Source organism: Lactuca virosa, chromosome 2, assembly GCF_052849685.1.
Source record: "Lactuca virosa cultivar CGN04683 chromosome 2, Lactuca_virosa_CGN04683_v6, whole genome shotgun sequence".
Lineage (NCBI taxonomy): Eukaryota > Viridiplantae > Streptophyta > Magnoliopsida > Asterales > Asteraceae > Lactuca > Lactuca virosa.
In genome coordinates, this window is record NC_136427.1 from 205270401 (window position 1) to 205293382 (window position 22982).

General features: G+C 36.2%; 1 protein-coding gene across 1 annotated transcript; it reads right to left on the bottom strand.

Annotated features, from left to right (window-relative positions):
* Positions 1–17740: 17740 nt before the first annotated feature.
* Positions 17741–18845, bottom strand: LOC145158163 (uncharacterized). The gene is made up of 4 exons (XM_079077095.1): positions 18812–18845; positions 18628–18716; positions 18279–18384; positions 17741–17886 (listed from the first exon to the last, which is right to left on the bottom strand). Exons 1-4 carry the CDS (start codon positions 18843–18845, stop codon positions 17741–17743), a joined length of 375 nt encoding a protein of 124 aa, XP_078933221.1.
* Between the last annotated feature and the right edge of the window lie 4137 nt (positions 18846–22982).

Here is a 22982-nt window from a genome sequence, read left to right on the forward strand (position 1 = left end):
CTAAGCCTGTTAAAATATAACTTTAAAAATAAAGTCAAAATTAACCTACGGAGTCTAAACGAAAGTTGTAGATCACGTCGCTACCTATGCGTGGATATAAAGAACGTCAAAAATGGAGCTCTTATGCGGAAGTTACGGAATTTAGAAGTTAATTAAATTATTGATTGATGCGAGGCTGACACGTGGCGCGATCCCCACCCTTCCTTCCTCTCCATGGCTTCGTACATGATTGTGACACCTGCCTCGTGTACTCCCAGCATAGGGTTTTGTACGCCCAACGTACCGAGTATGCCCAACGTACTCAGAAGTTACGCCCCGCGTACTCCAAGGTTCCAGCCTATAAATAGAGGCGAGGATCACCTCAAAAACTCATACCTTTCCCATTCTTTCTCTCTCTCAATTACCTCCCTTAGACCCTCTCATTCCCTAGTACTTCCCAAGCGCTAGAGGCAAATTCCGGAGCGCCAGAATGCTCCGAGAAGAAGAGCTTTCGGCTCAGAAGTTCTGCGCCCGCAGAGCCCGACTCCTAGCTAAACCCCCTTGTAAGTGAGTTATGCTTACCCTACTTTAAGTATAGCTTATGTTTAAGTTCATTATCGTTATTATGAACCTATAAACAATATATGTGCTAAGTATTATAAACTATACAAAGTGTTGTTATAATGCCTTTTAACTGCTCGCGGTACGAGGAATCTGGTTTGAAGGGCCGCATAGGGTTGTTGGATTTCAGAACAGCTTAAATGCCAAAATGGTCCTGCCCTCCGGTGTTTCATGTCTGGCCCCTGTCTGTACATAGTCGTTGAAAAGTATTATTTAACACTTATATAATACAAGAAAAACAATATTGCTCGTAGACCTTGAGTTAATGATGAATCTAGACTAATAATTAGTCGCAATAAATATTAAACTAAAATCTAGTGATAATGATACTAGGTTTCGTCGAAGGAAAATAAAATTATTAGAAGCGAAGCGCTGCCCGAGTTTGGAGTCATCACTTTAACAAGTGAATGCATAGTTACTTTCATCTTATACATAGACATGAAGTACTTATTATAAATACATGCTATATGTGCTTATTATCTGTGTTCCTTATATCTATGCTAGATGAACGATTTATACATGTTTTACTTGATTTAAACTGTATATATATGTATTTTTATACCTATAAATATATTAGGTAAAGATGGGTAGATGAAAGATGAGATGAATGAAGAGGGATGAAAGATGACATAGATGATGAGAGGTGAAAGATGAAGAGAAGCCTTGACCTTAACGATGATCCAGTCACCTAGCAGAGTATAGATGACGACCACAGACTATTCTAGACAATCCAGTGGAATGATAGCAGGCTCGCAACCTGTAGGTGTTGTGGACGATGTGTTCACCATATGTACTCTAAAAACCCTGGAAGCTATGGACTTAGTGTCTTACAAATGAACGTTGGCAGCTATGCATTTAGTGCCCTATAAGATGAACATTGGCAGCTATGGGCTTAGTGGATAATAGATAATATCGGTAGCTATGGACTTAGTGCCTGATAGATAAACGTTGGCAGCGATGGACTTTGTGCCTATTTCTTAGGACAATCCTCAGGAATGAATGAATGAAGAATAGATGATTCTTAGGGTAGATCCTTAAGAATAAAGAAGATAATGGAGATGAGAAGTTGGGATAATTGTTTGATGATTAAACATAATAATTATATTATTGTGCGTTGAAAACCCAATGTACTCACCGGGTTTCCCAACCTGACCCACTTTATTTATTTGTATCACAGGTGTCGATACGAAGCTACATTACACTGAGAGATTAACGGAGATGTAAATCGTTAGTGTAAATGAATGTAAGGTGTGTATATGCTTATATTTCTTTATAGACGATGACATCCCAATGTTTTAATATAAACAAAATACATTTCTTCGGAAATGCTTTGATAATATATTTATCATGTTTTCTGGGAACAAATTCCGCAATATTATTTTTCAAAATGATACTCTGATTTTAAAATAAGCATAAGAAATTTTTTTAAAATTACCGTGATGTCATAGTTGGTATCAAAGCATTAGTTTAATCGAACTAGGAATTTGTAGGATTTCTAGACTTAAACTTAGAATGCTAAGCGATGATTGTGAGATGAGTGTCTGCTATATTTAGGATGTATGCCTGAATAGACACGGGCACTAGCTTATTTAGGGGAGGTGCCTAAATTGGTTTTATGTGCTAAATGATTTATGCTGTAATATGCATTATATGCTTTATGATGTTATCATTTGATCGGACCTATGGTCTGTTGCCGATCGGATTTGGAAACTTCATGTGTTCAGATTTCTAAACGTTTAATTACGGTATTAGAACCGACATATAACTTTTCAGAATGATAAAGAGATTTATACGTCTGTCGTAAATAAAGCTTTCCTATCTTAATTCTCGTCACTGCACACCGAACGCCTGATTTGGTGTATAGATCAACATGGTGAGAACTCGAAGCGGGTTGGGAAACGGTAACCAGCAGCTTGAGCTACGAGTGATTGAGCATGCACCAGAGGTAGTAGCTGCACTCGAGCCAATCACGATGGCAGGAGTCCAGGCAATGATTTAGGCTATGATGGTCGAATAAAGGGAGGATATGAGGCAAATGTTGCTTAATAGGGATGAACCTACTGTGCCAATTGTGCAACCTGAACTAAATAAGGGACAATCAGAAGAAGGAAACTATAGTAGAACCGTTAGCCAAGCTGAACCGCCAGTGGTTAAAAGAAATAACCAAGATGAAGGGATTGAAAGGAATGGATGAAAGTATAAAGACTTCAAGACTTGCAAACCATCAACATTCACAGGGAAAGAAGATCCAATCGGAGTTATGGAATGGATCTCTAAGATGGAGCTAGCTTTCATAACATGTGGTTGCAAGGGCAAGATGCAAACCACTTATGTTGTGCATCAGTTTAGGGGTGGGGCTGTTCGTTGGTGGAACACTTTGGGAAAGATCATAAGCCCCAATGAGCCACTACAACTAACATGGGTAGAATTCTTGTTACACTTTAAACGCAAGTTCTGCTCAGCCCAAAACATGGTAGAGATGGAGAACCAGTTTCTGACGTTGAAAAAGGGCAACATGTCTATTGATGAGTATACCAATGCCTTCATAAACAAGATGGAGTTTGCTTTGCGCATCGTCCCTGACGAGCTAACAAAAATCGATAAGTATACAAAGGGACTACCATGGGAGTACACTATGCCAGTACGCCAAACACCTACTCTTGAGGCAACCATCTGGGTTGCTAAGTATGTCGAAGAAATGATCAAAGGCAGAACCGCCAACAAGGTTGAAGTTGGCGAGAAGAGGAAGTTTGAGGGGTCTTCAAGATCCGACATGAAAGATAGGTTCCCGAAGTATAACCCCAACAACAAGAGGTATGGGGATAGCAATGAAGAAAAGTGGTGTGAGAAGTGCAAAAAGAAGCACTATAGGAGATGCTATGGAGAAGTGACTTGTTATAAGTGTGGGAGGATCGGTCACTATTCCAAGGATTGTAATTTTAATCATAAGGTATTGTACAGATGTGGAGACAACGGGCATATGTCAAAAGATTGCCCGAAGAAAAATGAAGCAGCAAGGCCGAATGTGTCACCAAAGCCGAAGGCAAGAGCATTCCAGATGATCCTTAATGAAGCAGGCGAGGATGCAAGGGATTAGGAGTAAGGATCTATAAAGTAGACGTGAAAATAGTATCATGTGGTGTAGCCTATTATAAGAGGTATAGTGTAGGGTGAACTTGAATATCTATGTAAATTTCAAGAAATAATATAAACATTAGTTATGTTATCTGATGTGTTAAGTTGCTATATGATTTTTTGTATGGTGATTTGGAGAACTGCGAGATAATACTTGGGACGAGTATGGGTAGGTGTGAAAGGTAGTAGAGGCCTATACTACCGGAAGCACAAGAATCGCACTTGGATCAGGGAAAGTCACGAGGTTACCAAGGCACTAGTAATCGATTTCGTTTTGTTCATGTATGTCGTTACCATTGTTTCGGTAATGACTAAGAAGATGACTATAATTCCGACCTTGGTGGTCATATCAAATTGAGTCCGACTAAGATGAATGTGTTACGTGGTTCAAAGAACCAAGTTCGATGTAGCTTCTGACTTAAGCCAGAAGATTGAAGTGAAAGATAATCGAAGCGATCAATAGAAGTATCACGATCACCGTTAAAGTAAGAAACTTGTAGCTAGAAGTGCTACAGGGTAGAATGTGATCATATCACATTAGAACATGAAGGAAGGTATATTCCATTTTGGAATTTGAATCTAAAAGACCCGAGTCTAAGAGTTGCATCATACGATGAGAGGTCATTAGAACTTGACCCATCGGTCTGTTACGATAATCAAAGTAAAAAAAACTTCTCTTAAGTTAAGTCTGTTTAAAAAAGAGCAGGAGTCTCCAATAACGATCGAGTTTGTAACTTTAAGGTTACGATTGAAAGTCCAACATAGTATGAAGAGCGGGTGCAAGATTGAGCACCACCAGTAGTCAAGAAGTCCAAGAGTTAGATACTCATTTGAAAGAACATAAGAGTTACGATTATTACCTAGGATGAAAAGATAACATATGGAGTCATTATACAAGCCCTGTTTCGCTGATGATTTCGGGACGTAATCATCCTAAGGGGGAGATAATTGTAACGCCCGCAGATTCGGGCTAGTCAATTTAAAGATAATAAGCGTTAAAAATGACTTTTTGATAGAAGTTTATTTAGAATAAATAATCTTAACCAAATTATAGTATATGTCACAAGGATTTCGTACATATAAAGAACGCTGAAATCCGACTTATAACGAAGAAGTTATGATCCGTCGAAGTTTTGCGACAAAACCAACACGACGCTGTGTATCGTAAAAAGTGAGTTTGCGATAACATAATTTTTATCCTTAGCGATCTAAACAAAATTCTTAGTATATGTTAAACTGAAATCGTGCGTATAGAGAATGTCCAAATCTGACTTCGTATGAGGAAGTTATGAATTTTCTAAACCCGAAAATCGAATTTTAGATCGATCGATTTTTAGCCGACACAATCTACACGAGAATCGAAGATTTCATTAATAGGAGCTCAATGATATAAAGACAGACGAAAACGGACGTTGGATGACAAAGTTATGAATTTTTAACGGACTTTATAAGTCTAAGCCTGTTAAAATATAACTTTAAAAATAAATTCAAAATTGGCCGACGGATTCTAAACGAAAGTTATAGATCACGTCGCTACCTACGCGTGGATTTAAAAAACGTCAAAAGCGGAGCTCGTATAAGGAATTTACGGAATTTAGATGTTTAATTAATTTTGGGTTGATGCGAGACTAAAATTAGTTGCAATAAATATTAGACTAAAATCTAGTGATAATGATACTAGGTTTCGTCGAAGGAAAATAAAATTATTAGAAGCGAAGCGCTGTCTGAGTTTGGAGTCATCACTTTAACATTTTAATTTAAAGAAATGTATAATTGTAAGCATAAAGTCCACATATACATCATATCAGCACCACATAGACTAGTACAGCTGACAACAAAGCCAACAAGGATACCAAATCACCAAGGCAACCTGTTTACCCTTTCAAATATAAAAGAATGGTGTTTTTGATATTGTTTTTCATAGTTTAAGTACCTATAACACCAAAAAAAATCATTAGGGACCTTTTAAAACAAAATTTGATAGTTTGTAGGGCATCCGTGATATTAACCTTTATTTCGGTGACATCATCTTGATTGCATCTTCTAGCAATCTCCTTTAACAAATTATTACCACTTTTTGTTCACAGTTTTCCATGTATGATATTGACTCTCTAAACAACTTTCTTGGCATTGTAGCTACCAGATATCATCATGGCATGTTTTTTATCTCATCAAAAATATGCAACCGATATTCTTGGTTAAAAATACCTAATTGCAAGCCCGCTCGCACTCCGTCGATACTTCTTGTAACACTCGGTTTCGAATCGCTTCATTATTCAGGGCTGTGGCCCGATCATCAGTTATCTTAAGGCTGAAGGCTTGGGGAAGAAAGGATTTGGCCCTTTTTGGATGTAGGTGTTATAGTCTAAGTGATCCGAGTGTTCGATGGTGTTTCGGAGCCCATGGGTATAATCCTAATTTGATAACTCAATCCTTTATGAATTTTGGGTTTTTAGTTTAGGAAGTTTTAAGGCTAAGGTGAGTTGTTAGAAGTGTAGGGCTTCTCGTCACCTTTCTGTGGATATAAAGTTCGTCGGGAACGGACTTAGAACGAAGGAGTTAGGGTTGAATGAAGTTTTAGGGTTTTGGAGGGCCATCTAGTACGCGGGGCGTACCGAGTAAGTTGGTCTTGGGTGGTCCATGAGTACACCAAGCGTACTAAGGGGTATGTGGGGTGTACTCCCTTCAGCACCAAACCCTAATTCCGGGGTTGTATCCCTATATAAGCAACATTATATCCTTCGTATGGTCATTTTGGGTCAACCTCCACCTCTTTTATCATACATTGAAACCCTAGAGCGCCTTGAGTGAGTTTTGGAGCTTGGAAGAGTGTTTATGGTGGTTTGTGTAAGAGAAGACGAAGGTTGAAGACTCATTTCTTGGAGAGGAGCTTAGAGATCCAGTGTTAGCATCTTCATTTCGTGACTTTGGAGGTATAAAGTCCTTATCTTGTCTACTCATTGTATAGATCTTCTATTGGGTTGTTTATGGTCATTTTCACCTCTTTTGGTTAGTCCTTGTGAGCTAAGGTTGTTTCAGGGGCTTAATCTTGTAGATCTGGACGTTTTAGGTGTCCCAAAGGCATAAAAATGTGATCTTTATGGTTTATTTGGACTCATGCATGTGATAAGACCTTTCATTAAGCTCTTTTGAGCTCTAGAGCCCCATTAAGCCATGCATGCAAGTAAAGTTGCTAACTTTACGTGTTAAGTCATCCATAGGAATCAGATATGAGAGTTTGGAGCAAGGACTTAAGTGGTTAAGTGCTTAATGGAGAAGAATGGGGTTCAGGGGAGTACGCTGGGTGTACCCATCTGGTACATTGCACCTACTGGACCCAAAGGGTGTACAAGGGGCATACCAGCTGAGTACGCAGAGCGTACTCGACCTGTTTGACTTTTCTTGTTTTGTTGACTTGTTGTCCTTGGATTGTTGACCAAAATGTTGAGCAGGGTTGAACATTGGTTATTTTGAGCCTTATAGGATATTAGGCCTTCTCGGGTTAGGCCCATGATGGGATTGGGCCCAATTTGGATATTTGGGCCTTGTGGTGTCATTTCAGGGTCTGGGCTTATGGTGCTTGTGGATTGGTCTTTGGATTTTTGGCAAGTAAGGGAAAAGGGTAACATAGACTTTTACCCTGAAGGTTGGTTATTGGACTAGAATTCTGGTTGGGTCAGGAACCAATTATTGATGAAATATTATTTGATGCTGTCAGTACGGATTCCGGTAGCAACAACTTGAGTATTCGGTTATCTTGGTTTGAGGTGAGTCTCCTCACTGTACTATGGGTCGAAGGCACCAATGCCGACCCATCTGGTTTATGTTTTATAGGAAGACCAGGGGGTGGCCCTTGACATTTGTATGAAAGACAATGAGGTGGCTCCTGGCAAATCTGTATGAAAGACCAGAGTTTGGACTCTGGCAGTTAAGTAGATAAGTAGTTATAGATTGTATGCTAGTTGTCTTTGTGATGCTTGCATGGAAGACCAGGAGGTGGCTCCTGGCACTTGTTTGTAAGACCCAGGGTTTGGTTCCCTGCTTAGCAAGGAAAGACAATGATACGACTCGTGGCATAATGACAAGACTATGGTTGGCACATAACACCTCCTATTGCAAGAATGATATGTATGACTCATATGTTATGTATGGTATGTGGTATTTTGGTGAACTCACTAAGCTTTGTGCTTAGAATTTGTGGTTTATGGTTGTTAGGTAATTCAGGTTCAAAAGGGAAGGGCCCGACTTGATCGCAGCGCATACACCCGTGTTTTCTGCAACTCATGATTTTGGGATCGTACTCTGATAATTGTTTTATTTTGAAATACCTTTAAATGTTTGAATAAAGGATAAATAAGTGTTTTGATCATATTAAAAATGAAATTTTTACCTTGTGATTTTTGGGGCGTTACACTTCTACGAAGTTTGATGGAATTGGTCCCCCTGTCTCTCTGACCCGAATCTTTGTCGCGCCCTTGTCAGTGCCCCAGAGTACCTGAATTTCACCAGACCCGATATCTCATATGCGGTTCAACAGGTGTGTCTATTCATGCATGATCTTAGACAGCCCCACTTCACAACTCTCAAGCGTATTTTATGTTACGTTCGTGGTACTCTAGACCATGGCTTACAACTATATGCCTCTCATTCTCATGGTATGGTTGTGTATTCTGATGCAAACTGGACAGACTGCTCCTTTACCAGACGATCCACCTCGCGGTATTTTATTTTTCTTAGTCAGAATCTTCTTTCTTAGTCATCTAAGCAACATGTAACAATTTCTCGGTCGAGCGCCCATGCCGAGTATCGTGGTGTTGCCAATGTTGTGGCAGAGACGTGCTGGAAATGGAATCTACTGCACGACCTGTAGTACCCTTCACTTACTATTGTGTAGTTTAATCTGATAATGTTAGTGCGCCTTACTTATCCACGAATCCCATCCAACATCAACGCACCAAACGGATAGAGATTGATATTCATTTTATGCATGACAAGGTTGCTATGGGTCAGATTCTTGTTCTTCACGTGCCTTCATCATCGCAGTATGTTGATATTTTCACCAAAGAGCTTCCATCATTTCTCTTTCTTGATTTCAGATCCAGTATGAACGTTTGTTCGCGATCTCTTGTTTCGACCGCGGGAGGCTGTTAAACAGTGGCGGATCCAGAAAGAAAAATCAGGGGTTGCACAAATTCTTTTGAGGTTGCACTACTAGAAAAAAATTTGTTTCCGAAGGAAGTTTCCGTCACAAAATCGTTACTAAACCGTGAATTTACACTAAATTTATAAATATCAGACTTTGTGATGGATTGCTGACGGATTAGTGACAGATTTGTGACGGATTTCCAACGGATTTGTGACGGATTTTCGAAAAAAAACATGAAATTTACATTTGACGGGAAAATTGGAGGGGTAGCCCGGGCTACATAGTAGCTCCGCCCCTGCTGTTAAACGTATTCATGTATACATATTATATTTATATTATATTTATGTGTATTTTCTATATGGCCCATTTATGTATATCCCATGTATTATTAGCCCTTCTCCATGTATTTGTACTATATATATTGTGGTGAATTCATATGATGGATTATGATAAATTACATTATCAACAATACATACAAACATTCGAATGTATCAACTTGTAACTTTTACAAATCATCCATATAAAGCATGTTCTCACTTTTAATTATTTTTTAGTAACAATAAAATTAAGACCTTATCTTTTATACCATACATGTCATATTTTACTCGGTAATATTCTTCCATCAAAGCATCCCACCCTTTAAAAAACATAATTAACACAACTTTTTTTTCCATTTTCTTTTAAATTTTAACCATCCTTTTGATGATCAATTTAAATGATGCATAAACAAAAAAATAGATACCACCAGGCCACCAACCCACATAATCAAGACAAATAATGACATTTCACCATCTACAAGCCCCTCCCCACCTTTCTCACCAAATAAGAATAGTTCCACACTTTTAATATTCCTCCACCCCTTTCACTTTCCCAAGTCAACTAGGACCCTTCATACTCTATATAAACAACCACAGATAATATACCACTAGTTCTTCTTTCTCTACTTTGAAATACATTGAAATCTCAAATGGTTCACCTGAGCTACACCAGGGTTCGCCGGAGGAGTTATGGAACCAGAGGATTCCGGCTAAATTCTAAAAGGTTTTCTGTACAAAGACTACGTGCAAAGTTCTTTAATTTCTTCAGGATTCTTATGAGAACTTGGAGATCAAGCTCATACTCGAAGAGGACAACTATGAGTTGCAGCAACTTGAGCTATGGAAGTAGCCGGAGAGACTTTGTAGCTAAGGCGAATGCTAGCCAGGTTGATGTTTGTAGGCTTAAGTCGTTCACAAGATCTAATTCTTTTTACTCCGAAGCCATTGAAGATTGTTTAGAGTTCATAAAACGGTCGTCTGTTTCTTTGGATGAAAAGCCCGAAACATGCATAATGATTAAAATAGAAAAATGATCGGATGTGAGTTTTTGTTTTCAAATGTATAGTGAAGTACAAGAAGGTTTTTATCCAACTTTTGATTAAAATTTTATTTTTGATGTAATATTCCAACAAGCGTCGATTATATAACTCTTGATAATCGTGGTCGGTGAATATTATAATATACGAACATATTATTTTTATCTTTTGGGTTTTAAAAAGATAACTGTTGAGACAATTACGTGTTTTAAAATTTGATTTCAACCGAAATTTTTAATTGATTAATATCCTTTTAATAAAACCGGTCTGAATCAATCTTAAGAATAATAGTTTTTAAATAACTGCTTAATTTAAACAGAGTAGTCCTATAGTTCAAAGTTCAAACATCTTATATTTGACCCATCGAACAATTAAATTATAAAACAAATGATCCCTTCGACTAAAAAGTATGAGATCATTTACAATTATCGTCTGTTCTTATTTCAAGTTTTTTTCTTTGGTTATTGTAATATCTTGACTTTTGTAAGCCTACTTTTTTTAATTGAAGAATCTAGATGTTTGAATTTTGGGAATCTATCTATTTTGAAGAAAAAAATTCTGCAAGACTTTTATATGTGGGAAGAAGGTGGCATTATAAAATATTGAGGCTCAAGGCAGAAATAAGTATATAATAAGGGGGAGGAATATACATTAAAACAGATATTGGTGTCTACGATATTGAGCAGTGGCGGAGCTTGAACAATTAATTTGGGGGCCGAATGTGTTATAAACTAAACCTACGGTTCTTACAAAAAAAACACTTTTTTTAGCAAATAAACACAAAAAATACATAGAAAAACAACTTACAAAAAACTGCAACAGTTTATTAACCAAAAATACACCAAATAATCAATGGCTTTCATCTTTCCCATGATTGTATCTATAAAAATCAAAATGAAGGAACATATCACTCAATAAAAATAAAAAATTAGACAAAACTCATCACTCATCAGTTTATTTTATATAAAAATTAACAAAAAACTACAACAATTCATTAATAGCTTCAGTGGGTTTGGTGTAGATAGATAAGTCAATAAATGATATTTTTTTTCCTACTAAATCTATCAAGAACTTGATTGATTCAATAAAAAAGGATTTTTATAATTTTTAAAAGAATTCTCACTTCTAGAATGAGGTTCTATTGGAGCTCAATGTTTGTCTATATGCTCAAATTGAAGACTTTTTGATCTTCTTGATTCTTGAAGTCAACTGTTCTACAATTAAAAATGCATATTGTGATATCAAATTTCAAGATACTAGCACATTTGGTGGAAAATCGTTATACAACCAAATAGTTTCCATCAAAAGCTTATGCCTCTTGTTTCATACTGTATGTAGAAATAGTTCTAGCCTTTCTAATAAATTGGTCAAATCTCAAATACGGCTTCATCAAATTCGTATTCTTTCTGAAAGGTTAGATAAAATGCTGCTTGTATTTGATTCTGTTAACATATAGTTTTTAGTTTTTACTCTAAATTCGATCAAAGTCAACAAACAGATTTGTATTCTTTCTTACTTTTAAATTTCTATTAACAGAAACAGAGAGAACTGTAGAAGAAAAACGGAGAGCATACCTGATTTCCGGTGAACTGTGGACAACGACAGTGGTGCTCCGGTGGTGTCCAGGTGCAGGCATCCAAGCGATAGCAAACGAAGATGGGGCAGAAGCGGAACTGTCGGTTGCGAAAGGTTTAGGGATGATTGGAAGATCGATTTTGACTTCTAACTAGTCAATTGGTTTGGGCTTCCGTCTATTAGAGAGTTAATTAGGAGGGGCCATAGCCCAAAGTTGACAATAGTAGGCCTATATTTACAAGATTTGATGCTATAAGGCTATTTCTAACCCAAATTTCAGGGGGAGCCAGAGCCCCTCCTGGCCCTATAAATGCTCCGCCCCTGATATTGAGAATAATATAGTGTTAACGCTAGGTGGCGGTAGTCCCTGAGTTGGCATGCATATGTGGCGTTCTTAGCTGATTTGGCATGTATATTAGGACTCGATAGTTGATGTGGCATTGAATACATGGAGTTTTCAGAATATCTATTAAAAGGAGAAAAGAAAGAATGGGGGTCGTGACAGATTTCGGACAAACGACCTTCCTTTCTAATGGCAACATATAAACCGTTGCGGAGAGTGCTTAATTTGTAAATAAATCCCCAAAACACACACACACACACACACACACACACACACATATATATATATATATATATATATATATATATATATATATATATATATATATATATATATATATATATATTATAAATGAAGTCATTCAAATGAATGTGGTTTAAGATAGACCATTTATCTTAAACCGTATTCAGTTGAAACTTCCAAACTCTTCGTCTTATACTACTTAAATGATTAATTAGTTGGAATATTTTGCCTATATAAGAAACATTTGTTTTTCTTCTATTTTCATTTTGTTTTATTTTTATTTTTATTTTTGTTATCTGGAGTGTATGAGATTGAGAAATTTAAGATAGGGTTTCTTTCTTTTTTCCACATATTTTTTTATTATATTTTCTTAAAATTTCATAAGAAGTTTGTTGTGTATAAGAGTCAATCCAAAAGTTTTTGGTATTTTAAGATGATGAAGAATTGTCTCAAGGTTATAGATTTATAGCCAAAAGAAAAGTTTTGATGAGTTCTCTTCACATTTATAAAATAAGTACAAAAAAAAACTATGAATGTTAATGTGTTTGAAGTGAATTTTTGAAAGAAAAACGAGATCATAAATTGGTTTTTGATGGGTTCTGTTTACATTGATAAAAATATAAATGTCCAAATTCATTACTTTATGGCTTATTTTTGTGTGGATATTGAATAAAAATGTATAAGAAATGCATGGATGTTATTTATTTATTTATTTTTTTTTGTCATCCTTTTATTTTAATGGTGTTATTGACTACTAATTGAAACATATGTTAATTACCATTTCTTAATTGTAGGGTCTTAAGTTGGTATATAACACATTTTCCAAACATAATTTTTTTTTTGTAATTTAATATATAAATATGAATAATTTTATTAATTTAGTTATGAAATTGTTGCTTTAAATATATAACTTTGTATTATAAACTTTGTCTTAAAAATATAACTTTATATCATACAAATAAATACATATAAAATAATAGATGCATATATTTAGTTTTTAATATTTTGTGTGAAGGCTTTTGTTATAATATTTGGTCTTGACATTAGATGATTATAATATTCATTTAATTTATTAAACATAATTAAAATATTTTAATCGTATTTAATTAAGTCTCATAAGTATCACTTAAATACCATGAATGAAAAACGTCTTTAGTTGTAATGGTTTAATTATAAATAACATTTAATTTGAAGTTGAAAAGTTTGGAATATTAAAATAGAACTTGAATGTAATTATCAAATTTTCATCACATCAACGTGGTTAAAGATATATATTTTAATTATTGAAAATAAGTATTTTAAAATATGTTTTTTTAATTAGTTAATCATAACAATAGTTATAAATAATACTAAACCAAATAAATAATTTTCAAATTAATTAATCATAACAATAATTAAAAGTAACACTAAATCAAGAATTTCATTTAATTTTATTCATGTATAAACCCCTTGTAGAGACAATTGAAAATTTTGATTATTTAATTTTATTCATGTATAAACCCCTTGTAGAGACAATTGAAAATTTTGATTATAGTAGATGTTTATGTTATCATATTGTTCAAAAAACTTACAATTTTTTATATCAACATAACGTAAAAATTATTATTTCATAGTTAATGTGAATAACTACATAATCTTAACCTATGCAACGTACGGAAATTCGCCTACTATATTATGTATATCAAAATGTATTTTTCATAAATAAATCTTTTTCATATAAAAAAACCATACAAGCAAAAAGGTGTATTAAAAAATGTACTTTCACATAAAATTAATTTTAAAAAGCGTATTTTTACATTAAAAACGTATTTTAACAATATAAAAATAAATGTATTTTTTACATAAAATATCATTTTTTGTGCATTTAACTATTTAAAAAATATACATTTATATATTAGTTAAAATACCTTTTTTGCTATATAGAATACGATTTTATACTCTATTGTTCTATATAAAAAACTTTATTATATATATATATATATATATATATATATATATATATATATATATATATATATATATATATATATATATATATATATACTTATTTGGGGAGTTTACACATGAAACATTTTGCTCACTAGTTAAAGCATTATGTGAAGAAATGAAAGTGTCATGTTCGAAATTTGTTGATTTCTTCTTTGTTTCTCGTTTCTCGTCAATTATTTTATGTGTATGTATGTTTTAATTTCTTCTATAATATAAATAAGTTTTAGGAAGATATAATTGAAATGGCTTCTAGTTCATCGGCTAAAGGTGCCACATATAAGAAAGGGGAGGTCGATGGGTCGAATCCTTGTGCTTTTTTCAATAGATATATAGACATGGCGATCCAGACACCATGTCATGTCAGCATGCCATTAAGGATGATCGACTAATAATCGGCTAATAGGAAAAATTTGAAACATCTTCTATGAAGTTGTGGCTTTTATAGAACTAAAAATAAAGTTAACGTAAATTGAAAATCAGATCGTAGATTGTAGAGTTTGAGACTTTTGTAGCAATTACCTAATCATATATCAAATTAAAGACCAATAATCGCTAACGCAAAGGGTTATTTTGATAGGTTTATGCTTACATTAACAACAGAAAAATCTAAAATTGCATTTAATTTTATTTATTTTTAAGTTGAAAATGCAAAATGAATGACTAAGATTGGAAGCATTTAGCAATCGGTGATAAAGGAAGTTCGACTACTTTGCAATGATCTCTGTAAGACTGGGACGCGTTCATTGTTTTTATATTTATGTTACCCCTTTATAGGAGTCTAATGATTGAATAGTGGAATTCCTCAAAAAAAAGTCTATGATTCAAATACTGGGACATCTAACATATTGTTAGTGTTCTACGATTGACCACTGACATGAAGCTTATGACAAGTTTACGTGGGAAGTTCAAATGATACAGTTTACCATTTTTTACATGTATGTTTAAATTTAGTAGAAAACTAGGATTTTGCCCGGCGGGGTTGCGGCAGAACAAATCCGTTTTGTAAGTTGAATTTTGATGATTGTATTGATAGAAGTTAAGTATCGTTGTGTTTGTTAGTAGATAAGCATACAAAGTCAGTACCACTAACTAACTCCAATATATATATATATATATATATATATATATATATATATATATATATATATATATATATATATATATATATATATATATATATAAATTGTCGAATGAAAAAAAATATTATATGTGGCAAAATTCATATGTAGAAAAATACATAAAAATAAGCATGAAAACATAAAGGAATTTGAATTTATACCAACATATACATAAAAATAAGTAAGTGAGATTTTTTTAGTTAATGAATGGAAGTTCAAATAATAAAAAATATATTATATGTGACCTGACTCATACGTAGAAAACGTACATAAAAATAAACATAAAAACGTAAAAAAAAAAAAGTCAAAACGTAGACTACATGTGATAATGTAGCATCCCAAAAATTCTAATAAAATTTTCTCATTTTTTCAACCATTAAATCCACACAATGTATGTTCCAAAGTCAACCATATCAAAATATAATACAATCATCAAAGTAAAACAATAGTCATCAAAGAGGAAAATCGTAAGGGGGTGTTGTGTAGTCAAGTTATGCCCTTCTCTTTTGAACTGGAAGTACCTGAAAATGTTAAACCACAAAACTGTAAGCACAAAGCTTAGTAAGTTCCCTAAAATACCACATACCATACATATTGGGCCACACCGATCATACAAACGGGCCCAACCCAACATACAAACAAGCCTAACCCAACATACAAATGGGCCGATCCTAACATACAAACGGACCTAACCCAACATTCTAATGAAAGGGTCACAAAGACAACTAGCATCCTGCACAATATAGTGATAAGACTCACCTGTCTCACGAAATTAGATAAACTACAGCTCAACGTCCCGCAATAGGTGCTACAACACACCTAATGTTGGGTTGTACCAAAAAAGTTAATCACTTAAGACAAATATCAAAACAAACTTCGGTGAACTTGCGAAATTAAGACTTTGAAAAAACATAAATCAAAGGAACACAATATTTAACATGGTTCAGTCAAGGTGACCTACGTCCACAGACGAATGAGAGAGAGAGAGAGAGAGAGAGAGAGAGAGAGAGAGAGTTTTTTAGCTTTCTAGAACTATTACAAGCACTCAAAATTGTATCTCACTTTGAGCTCTCACATAAATCTAGCAATTTTACAGTGATGGGAATATGAGTCTATTTATAGGCAAGCATGGGAAACCCTAAGTATGATGGGACAATCCCATCCATAATTAGCCCATAAAGGTGTTGCCCTAAATTTCAACCAATCACAGAATGACATGTGGGCGCTTCTAGAATCTTCAACCTTGTGAGCATCTTCCACTAACATCATCCGCGAGCATCTTCCATGAATATCATTGCGAGCAATTTCCATGAGCAACATTGTGTGAGCAACATCACATCGGGAACTTCCATAAGAAACATCGCGTGAGCAACTTCCTTGAGCAACATCGTGTGAGCAATATCGCATGAGTAACTTCCATGAGCAACATCACGTGAGCAGCTTCCATGAGCAACATTGCATGAGCAACATTGCAAGAGCAACTTCCATGAACATCACGTGAGCAACTTCCATGAGCAACATCGCGTGAGCAACTTCCGTAAGCAACTTCCATGAGCAACATCGCGCGAGCAACTTCCATGAGCAACATCGCGTGAGAAAATTCCATGAGAAATATGTTTCTCCAAGTTGCTCTAAGTGCTCAAAGTTGCTACAAGTTGCTCCAAACTACTTTTTAGACGATCCGTCCCTTTGGCAGTTGATCTGTTCCTTTTTCAGATGATTCAACGCCTTCTCAGATGATCTAATCCTTTGGCACTTGCTCCATGAACCCTAAGTGTTCCATTGAGTTGTAAGTGCTCCATTTAACTGAAAATGCTCCATCCAAGTGCTCCATGTTGGACAAGACTTCATACCCCAACAATCTCCCACTTGAAGGCTTGAACAACTTCATCGGCGATTCAAAATTTTCCATTCCTAATAGTACCCCCTCCCTCTCTCTTTCTTCCAAGTCATTCTCTTCAAACTTCTGGAAAGCCAGTTGAAGCCATGCAAAGCTTCAACTTCTTAGTGGTAACGACCTTGGTGAACATATCACATAGATTGTTTATTCCAAGGATTTTCTTCAAGTTTAGAGTTCCTTCATTGATTAACTCTCGAATGAAATGATACCTCATTTGAATGTGTTTCGTTCTACTATGAAACACTAGATTCGTTGCTAAGTGAACTGCACTTTGGTTGTCACAATGTAGTACACAATTCTCCCGTTGTATTCCAAGTTATAACATGAAACTCTTCAACTATATGAGCTCTTTGGCAGCTTCTGCAAGTGTCATGTATTTTGCTTGTGTGGTTGAAAGAGCAACACTCTTTTGTAACCTTAACATCCAACTTATTGGTGTACCTCCAATTGTGAACACATAACCCGTTGTGCTCTTGTCTGAATCTGTACATCCACGCAAGTCTGCATCAACGAACACTTCTAAGACTACTCATTTTCTTCTGAAACATAAGGAACACTTAGTTGTTACTTTTAAGTAGTCTAGCAACCATTTCACTCCTTCTTAATGTTTCTTCCTGGATTTGACATGAACCTACTCACAACTCCCACTACATGAGCATGTCAGGTCTGGTGCAAACCATTGCATACATTAAACTATCAACTGCAGATGCATAGGGAACTTTAGCCATGTATTCTCTATCTTCTTCTGTTTTTGGGGATTGCTTCTTGGCGAGTCTCAAATGACTCCCCAATGGTGTACTTCTGGCTTTCGCATCTAGCATGCTGAACTTTTCTAAACTTCTTTATATACTTAGCTTGTGAAAGTTTTAGTGTACCTGTAACTCTATCCCTGGCTATGGTCATGCCCAATGTTTGTTTAGCAGCCCCTAAGTCCTTTATCTCGAACTCACTGGCCAGCTGCTTCTTTAGCTTGTTTATCTCCTACATGTCGGATCCAGAAATCAACATGGCATCAACATATAATAATAAGATGATATAATAGGACTTGAATTTCTTCAAATAACAGTAGTGATCCATCTCACATCTGCTATACCCATTCCTCTGCATGAAGCTACCAAACTTCGAGTACCAGTGTCTTGGAGTTTTCTTCAAACCATACAGACTTTTCTTTAGTTTGCACACCAGATTTTCCTTGCCAACTATGGGAAAACCTTTTGGTTGTACCATGTAGATGTCTTCCTCCAGGTCACCATGGAGAAAAGCAGTTTTCACATCTAGTTGCTCTAGATGGAGATCTTCAGAGGCCACAATACCTAAAACCATTCTAATTGTATTCATCTTCACAACTGGAGAAAATATCTCATTATAATCAACCCACGTCTTTTGTTGGAACCCCTTGACCACCAACCTTGCTTTGTATCGTTTGGATCCATTAACCTCATCTTTAACCCGGAACACCCACTTGTTTTGTAGTGCTTTCTTCCCTGCTGGGAGCTTAACCAAGCACCAAGTATGATTCTTGTCAAGTAATCTCAATTATTCTTTCATAGCTTTCTTCCACTGTATGGACTCTTTCATCGTCAAAGCTTCTGGATAAGACTCAGGTTCACCATTCTCCGTTAGCAACAAGAAATTTGCTGAAGGAGAATACCTGACTGCTGACCTTCGTACTCTAGTGGATCTACGAATGGTAGGGGCTTCAATATCTACACCTTCATCTTTTGAACTACTATCATTCATGCTCCCACTATCTCCAATTTCAGCAAAGCTCCCACTGCTTCCTGAACTTTCACCTATCTCTAGAGTACTGACAAGTTTTATGATGTCGAAGTTTCTTCAAACTCAACTTGTTCTTCCTTTTTTGGTTGTTTGATACTGCTAGAGCTCTTATCAAGTTCATCCTTGTATAGCTCATTGTCATTAAACACCACATCCCGAATTCTGATAACCTTTTTGTGCTCGTTATCCTAGAAACGGTATCCTATGTTGTCTAACCCATAGCCTGTAAAGGTGCAATTTCTTGACTTTTCCTCTAGCTTGTCTTTCTCAGAGTCTTTAAATTTTACATACGATACACAACCGAAGACCTTCATGTGTTTGAATGAAACCTCAAGACCTTATCATTCTTCCTTTGGAATCTTGAACCCTACGGGGACTAAGGGTCCTCTGTTGATTAAGTATGCAAATGTGTTGACTGCGTCCGCCTAGAACATCTTGGATAAACCTGCATGCAGTCTCATGCTCTTCTCCCTTCATTTAATGTTATGTTCATCATCCCAGCTACTCCATTATGTTGAGGTGTTTCTAGAACAGTCTTATGCATCTTGATTCCATGTTCAACACAGAAATCAACAAATTTATTGCTACTGTATTCGACCCATTATCGGATCCGAAACACTTGATTTTCAAGTTAGTTTCATTTTCCACCATTACTTTCCATTTCCTGAAAGCATTGAAAACTTCAAACTTCTGCTTCAATAAATAGACCCAAACTTTCTTAGTGCAATCATCGATGAAAGTAACATAATATCGGGATCCTCCCACTGAAGCAACTGAAGTGGGGCCATAAATATCTGAATCAACAAACTCCAATTACCCTGTCTTGGGTGGATGTCCCATATTTAAGAGAGTAAATTTCATCTATTTTCCAAGAACACATGGATCACATAAATCCACTGTCACATTCTTCATATCTGTAATTCTTCCTTTGGAGGCAATAATCTTCATTCCCTTTTCACTCATATGCCCAAGTCTTTGGTGCTATAGAGTGGACGCCACAACTTCTTCAACAACATGTGCGTCATCATCAGAAACTTACACCATGTAAAGTGTACCCCGCTTCTAACCTGTAACAACCAACAAGTTTCCCTTTGTAACCTTCCACTGATGATCACTAAAAGTGACATGGTGACCTTTATCATCAAGTTGCCCCCACTAATATCAACATTCTTTTCAAGTCTGGAATGAACTTGACATTCTTCAAAGTTCACTTCGTATCCAAAGTAGTCTTGAGGAACACATCCCCAACACCTATAATATCAAGGCTCTTGTTGTCTGCTAGTATGACCTTCCCTTGGTACCGCCTGAAATTATGCATTACATCTTTGGAGTGACTAGCATGGAATGAAGCACTAATCCATGATCCAGGATTCAATTGAGTTTTCAAATGTAGAGATAAGAGCATCTTTTTCAGAGTCTGATGCAATGTTCATCTCATTCTTGTCTTTATCTGCAAGAGGCTTCGGACATTGATTCTTGAAATGACATTTTTCTTTGCACTTCCAACAGGTGATGTCCTTCCTGTTATTAGATACACCTCTCTTCCTCGACTTTGATCTTCCCTTACTCCCACCCCTATATTGGACTTCCTTCCTCTTTCCTCAGTACTAAGAAGACTGTTATAGGATTCTCCAGCACTTCGTCTATGCACATCCTCACCAAGTATTAAGTCATGTATGCCTTCGAATGTCAGCTTGGAACCTCCAGTTGAGCTGCTTACTGCTGTTACTGTTCCTGACCAACTTTCTTGGACTTCATCTTCAAATTTAATATCAACCAATGTTAACCTTTACATGATTGAATTAAATTCATTGACATGATCAGTCACCGAGCCACCTTCCTTCATCTTCAAATTTACCAATTGCCGAATCAATTGAACCTTATTCGTTGTTGAAGGTTTCTCGTACATGTTAGATAGCGCTTTGATCAACCCATATATTGTCTTATCATTGACAATGTTATACACAATGTTCTTTGCCAATGATAGTCACACCACACCAAGTTTCTGGCGATCTAACAACTCCCAATCCTCCTACTTCATAAGGAACAACTTATCTTCTGACAAAGGTTCATGTAAATTCTTCTGGTACAGGTAGTCTTCAATTTTCATTTTGCAGAAACTGAAATCTTTTCTGTTGAACTTTTCGGCCTTAAATCTCCCATCTTCAGCCATAACTCGGATACTAGTTTGTTTGGTTGCAACAAAACAAGTTAAGCACTTTAGAAAAATATCAAAACAAACTTCGGTGAACTTGCGGAATTACGACTTCAAAAAAACATAAATCAAAGGAACACAATATTTAACGTGGTTAGGTCAAGGTGACCTACGTCCACGGGCGAACGAGAGAGATGAGATTTTATTAACTTTCTGGAACTATTACAAGCACTCAAAATTGTATCTCACTTTGAGCTCTCACAAAAATCTAGCAATTTTACAATGATGGGAATATGAGCCTATTTATAGGCAAGCATGGGAAACCCTAATTATGATGGGACAGGCCCATCCATAATTAGCCCATAGAGGTGTTGCCCTAAATTTCAACCAATCACAGGATGCCATTTGGGCACTTCTATAATCTTCAACCTCATAAGCATCTTCCACGAGCATCATCGACTTGCATCTTCCATGAGCATCATCGCGAGCAAATTTCATGAGCAACATCACATGAGAAACATCACATGAGAATCTTCCATGATCAACATCGTGTGAGCAACTTCCATGAGTAACATCGTGTGTGTAACTTCTATGAGCGACATTGTGTGAGTAACTTCCATGAATAACTTCCATGAGCAACATCGTGTGAGCAACTTCCATGAGCAACATCTTATGAGCAACTTCCGTGAGAAACATCGTGTGAGCAACTTCCATGAGCATCATCGTGTGAGCAACTTCGATGAGCAACATCGCGTGAGCAACTTCCATGAGTAACATGTTTCTCCAAGTTTCTCCAAACTCCCTTTTAGACGACCCGTTCCTTTGACAATTGATCTGTTCCTTTGTCAGATGGTTCAATGCCTTCTCTGATAATCTTTTCCTTTAGCCTTTCTCCATGAGCCCTAAGTGCTCCATTGAGTTCTAAGTGCTCCATTGAACTCAAAATGCTCCATCCAAGTGCTCCACTTGATTCTAAGTGCTCCATGTTGGACAATACTTCATACCGCAACACCTAATAAATCAAAGAAGGTCCAACCTTAGTTTATACTTTAAATCCAGAAATCTTGACCAAAAGTCAACACAAGTCACCAAGTCAACGGTCAGGGTCTAAGTCAACGGTCAACATCTCCATTAGCTAACGCTCACATCATGAGTAACAAAGGCACTCAGCCTGGTCCCAACTCGGTCACAATCCAACTCAGCCAACTCAGTCTCGATCCAAGCTACCATTATGTCGTGATAACCAGGCCATCACGTCGTGGCATAAATAGTCCAAAACAATCGGGAAACCAGTCGTCACGGCATGACAAGGGAGCTGTCACGTCGTAAGGAAGAGCTTCCTCAGCTTAATGGACTCAACTATCAATCCATTAAGCCATCCATCCAATCTTCCTAGAAGGCTTCCTAACATCCAATATTATCTAAAGATCGGTGATTTTTAGCCATGAATGCTCATTATGAGTCTAAGGCTCAAACTAGGTTAAACATGGAGAAATATCACCAAAGATCTCATGCATGGGTCCAATACACAATCAAATTCTAGATCTGAACCATATAACACTCAAGTGGATTCAAGGATCCATGAAATTTCCAAATTTATGGAATCCCATCCCTTCAACTTGCTCAAAGGGACAAGGACTTAGAT

What these genes read in the sequence shown, in the direction of transcription:
- LOC145158163 (XM_079077095.1), bottom strand. Translation starts at nt 18,845, where the DNA reads ATGAGGTTAATGGATCCAAACGATACAAAGCAAG. An exon ending in TCCAAACGATACAAAGCAAG is followed by an intron (nt 18,717 to 18,811) that starts GTTGGTGGTCAA and finishes GAATGGTTTTAG; the next exon opens with GTATTGTGGCCTCTGAAGAT. An exon ending in TGGAGGAAGACATCTACATG is followed by an intron (nt 18,385 to 18,627) that starts GTACAACCAAAA and finishes TCCGACATGTAG; the next exon opens with GAGATAAACAAGCTAAAGAA.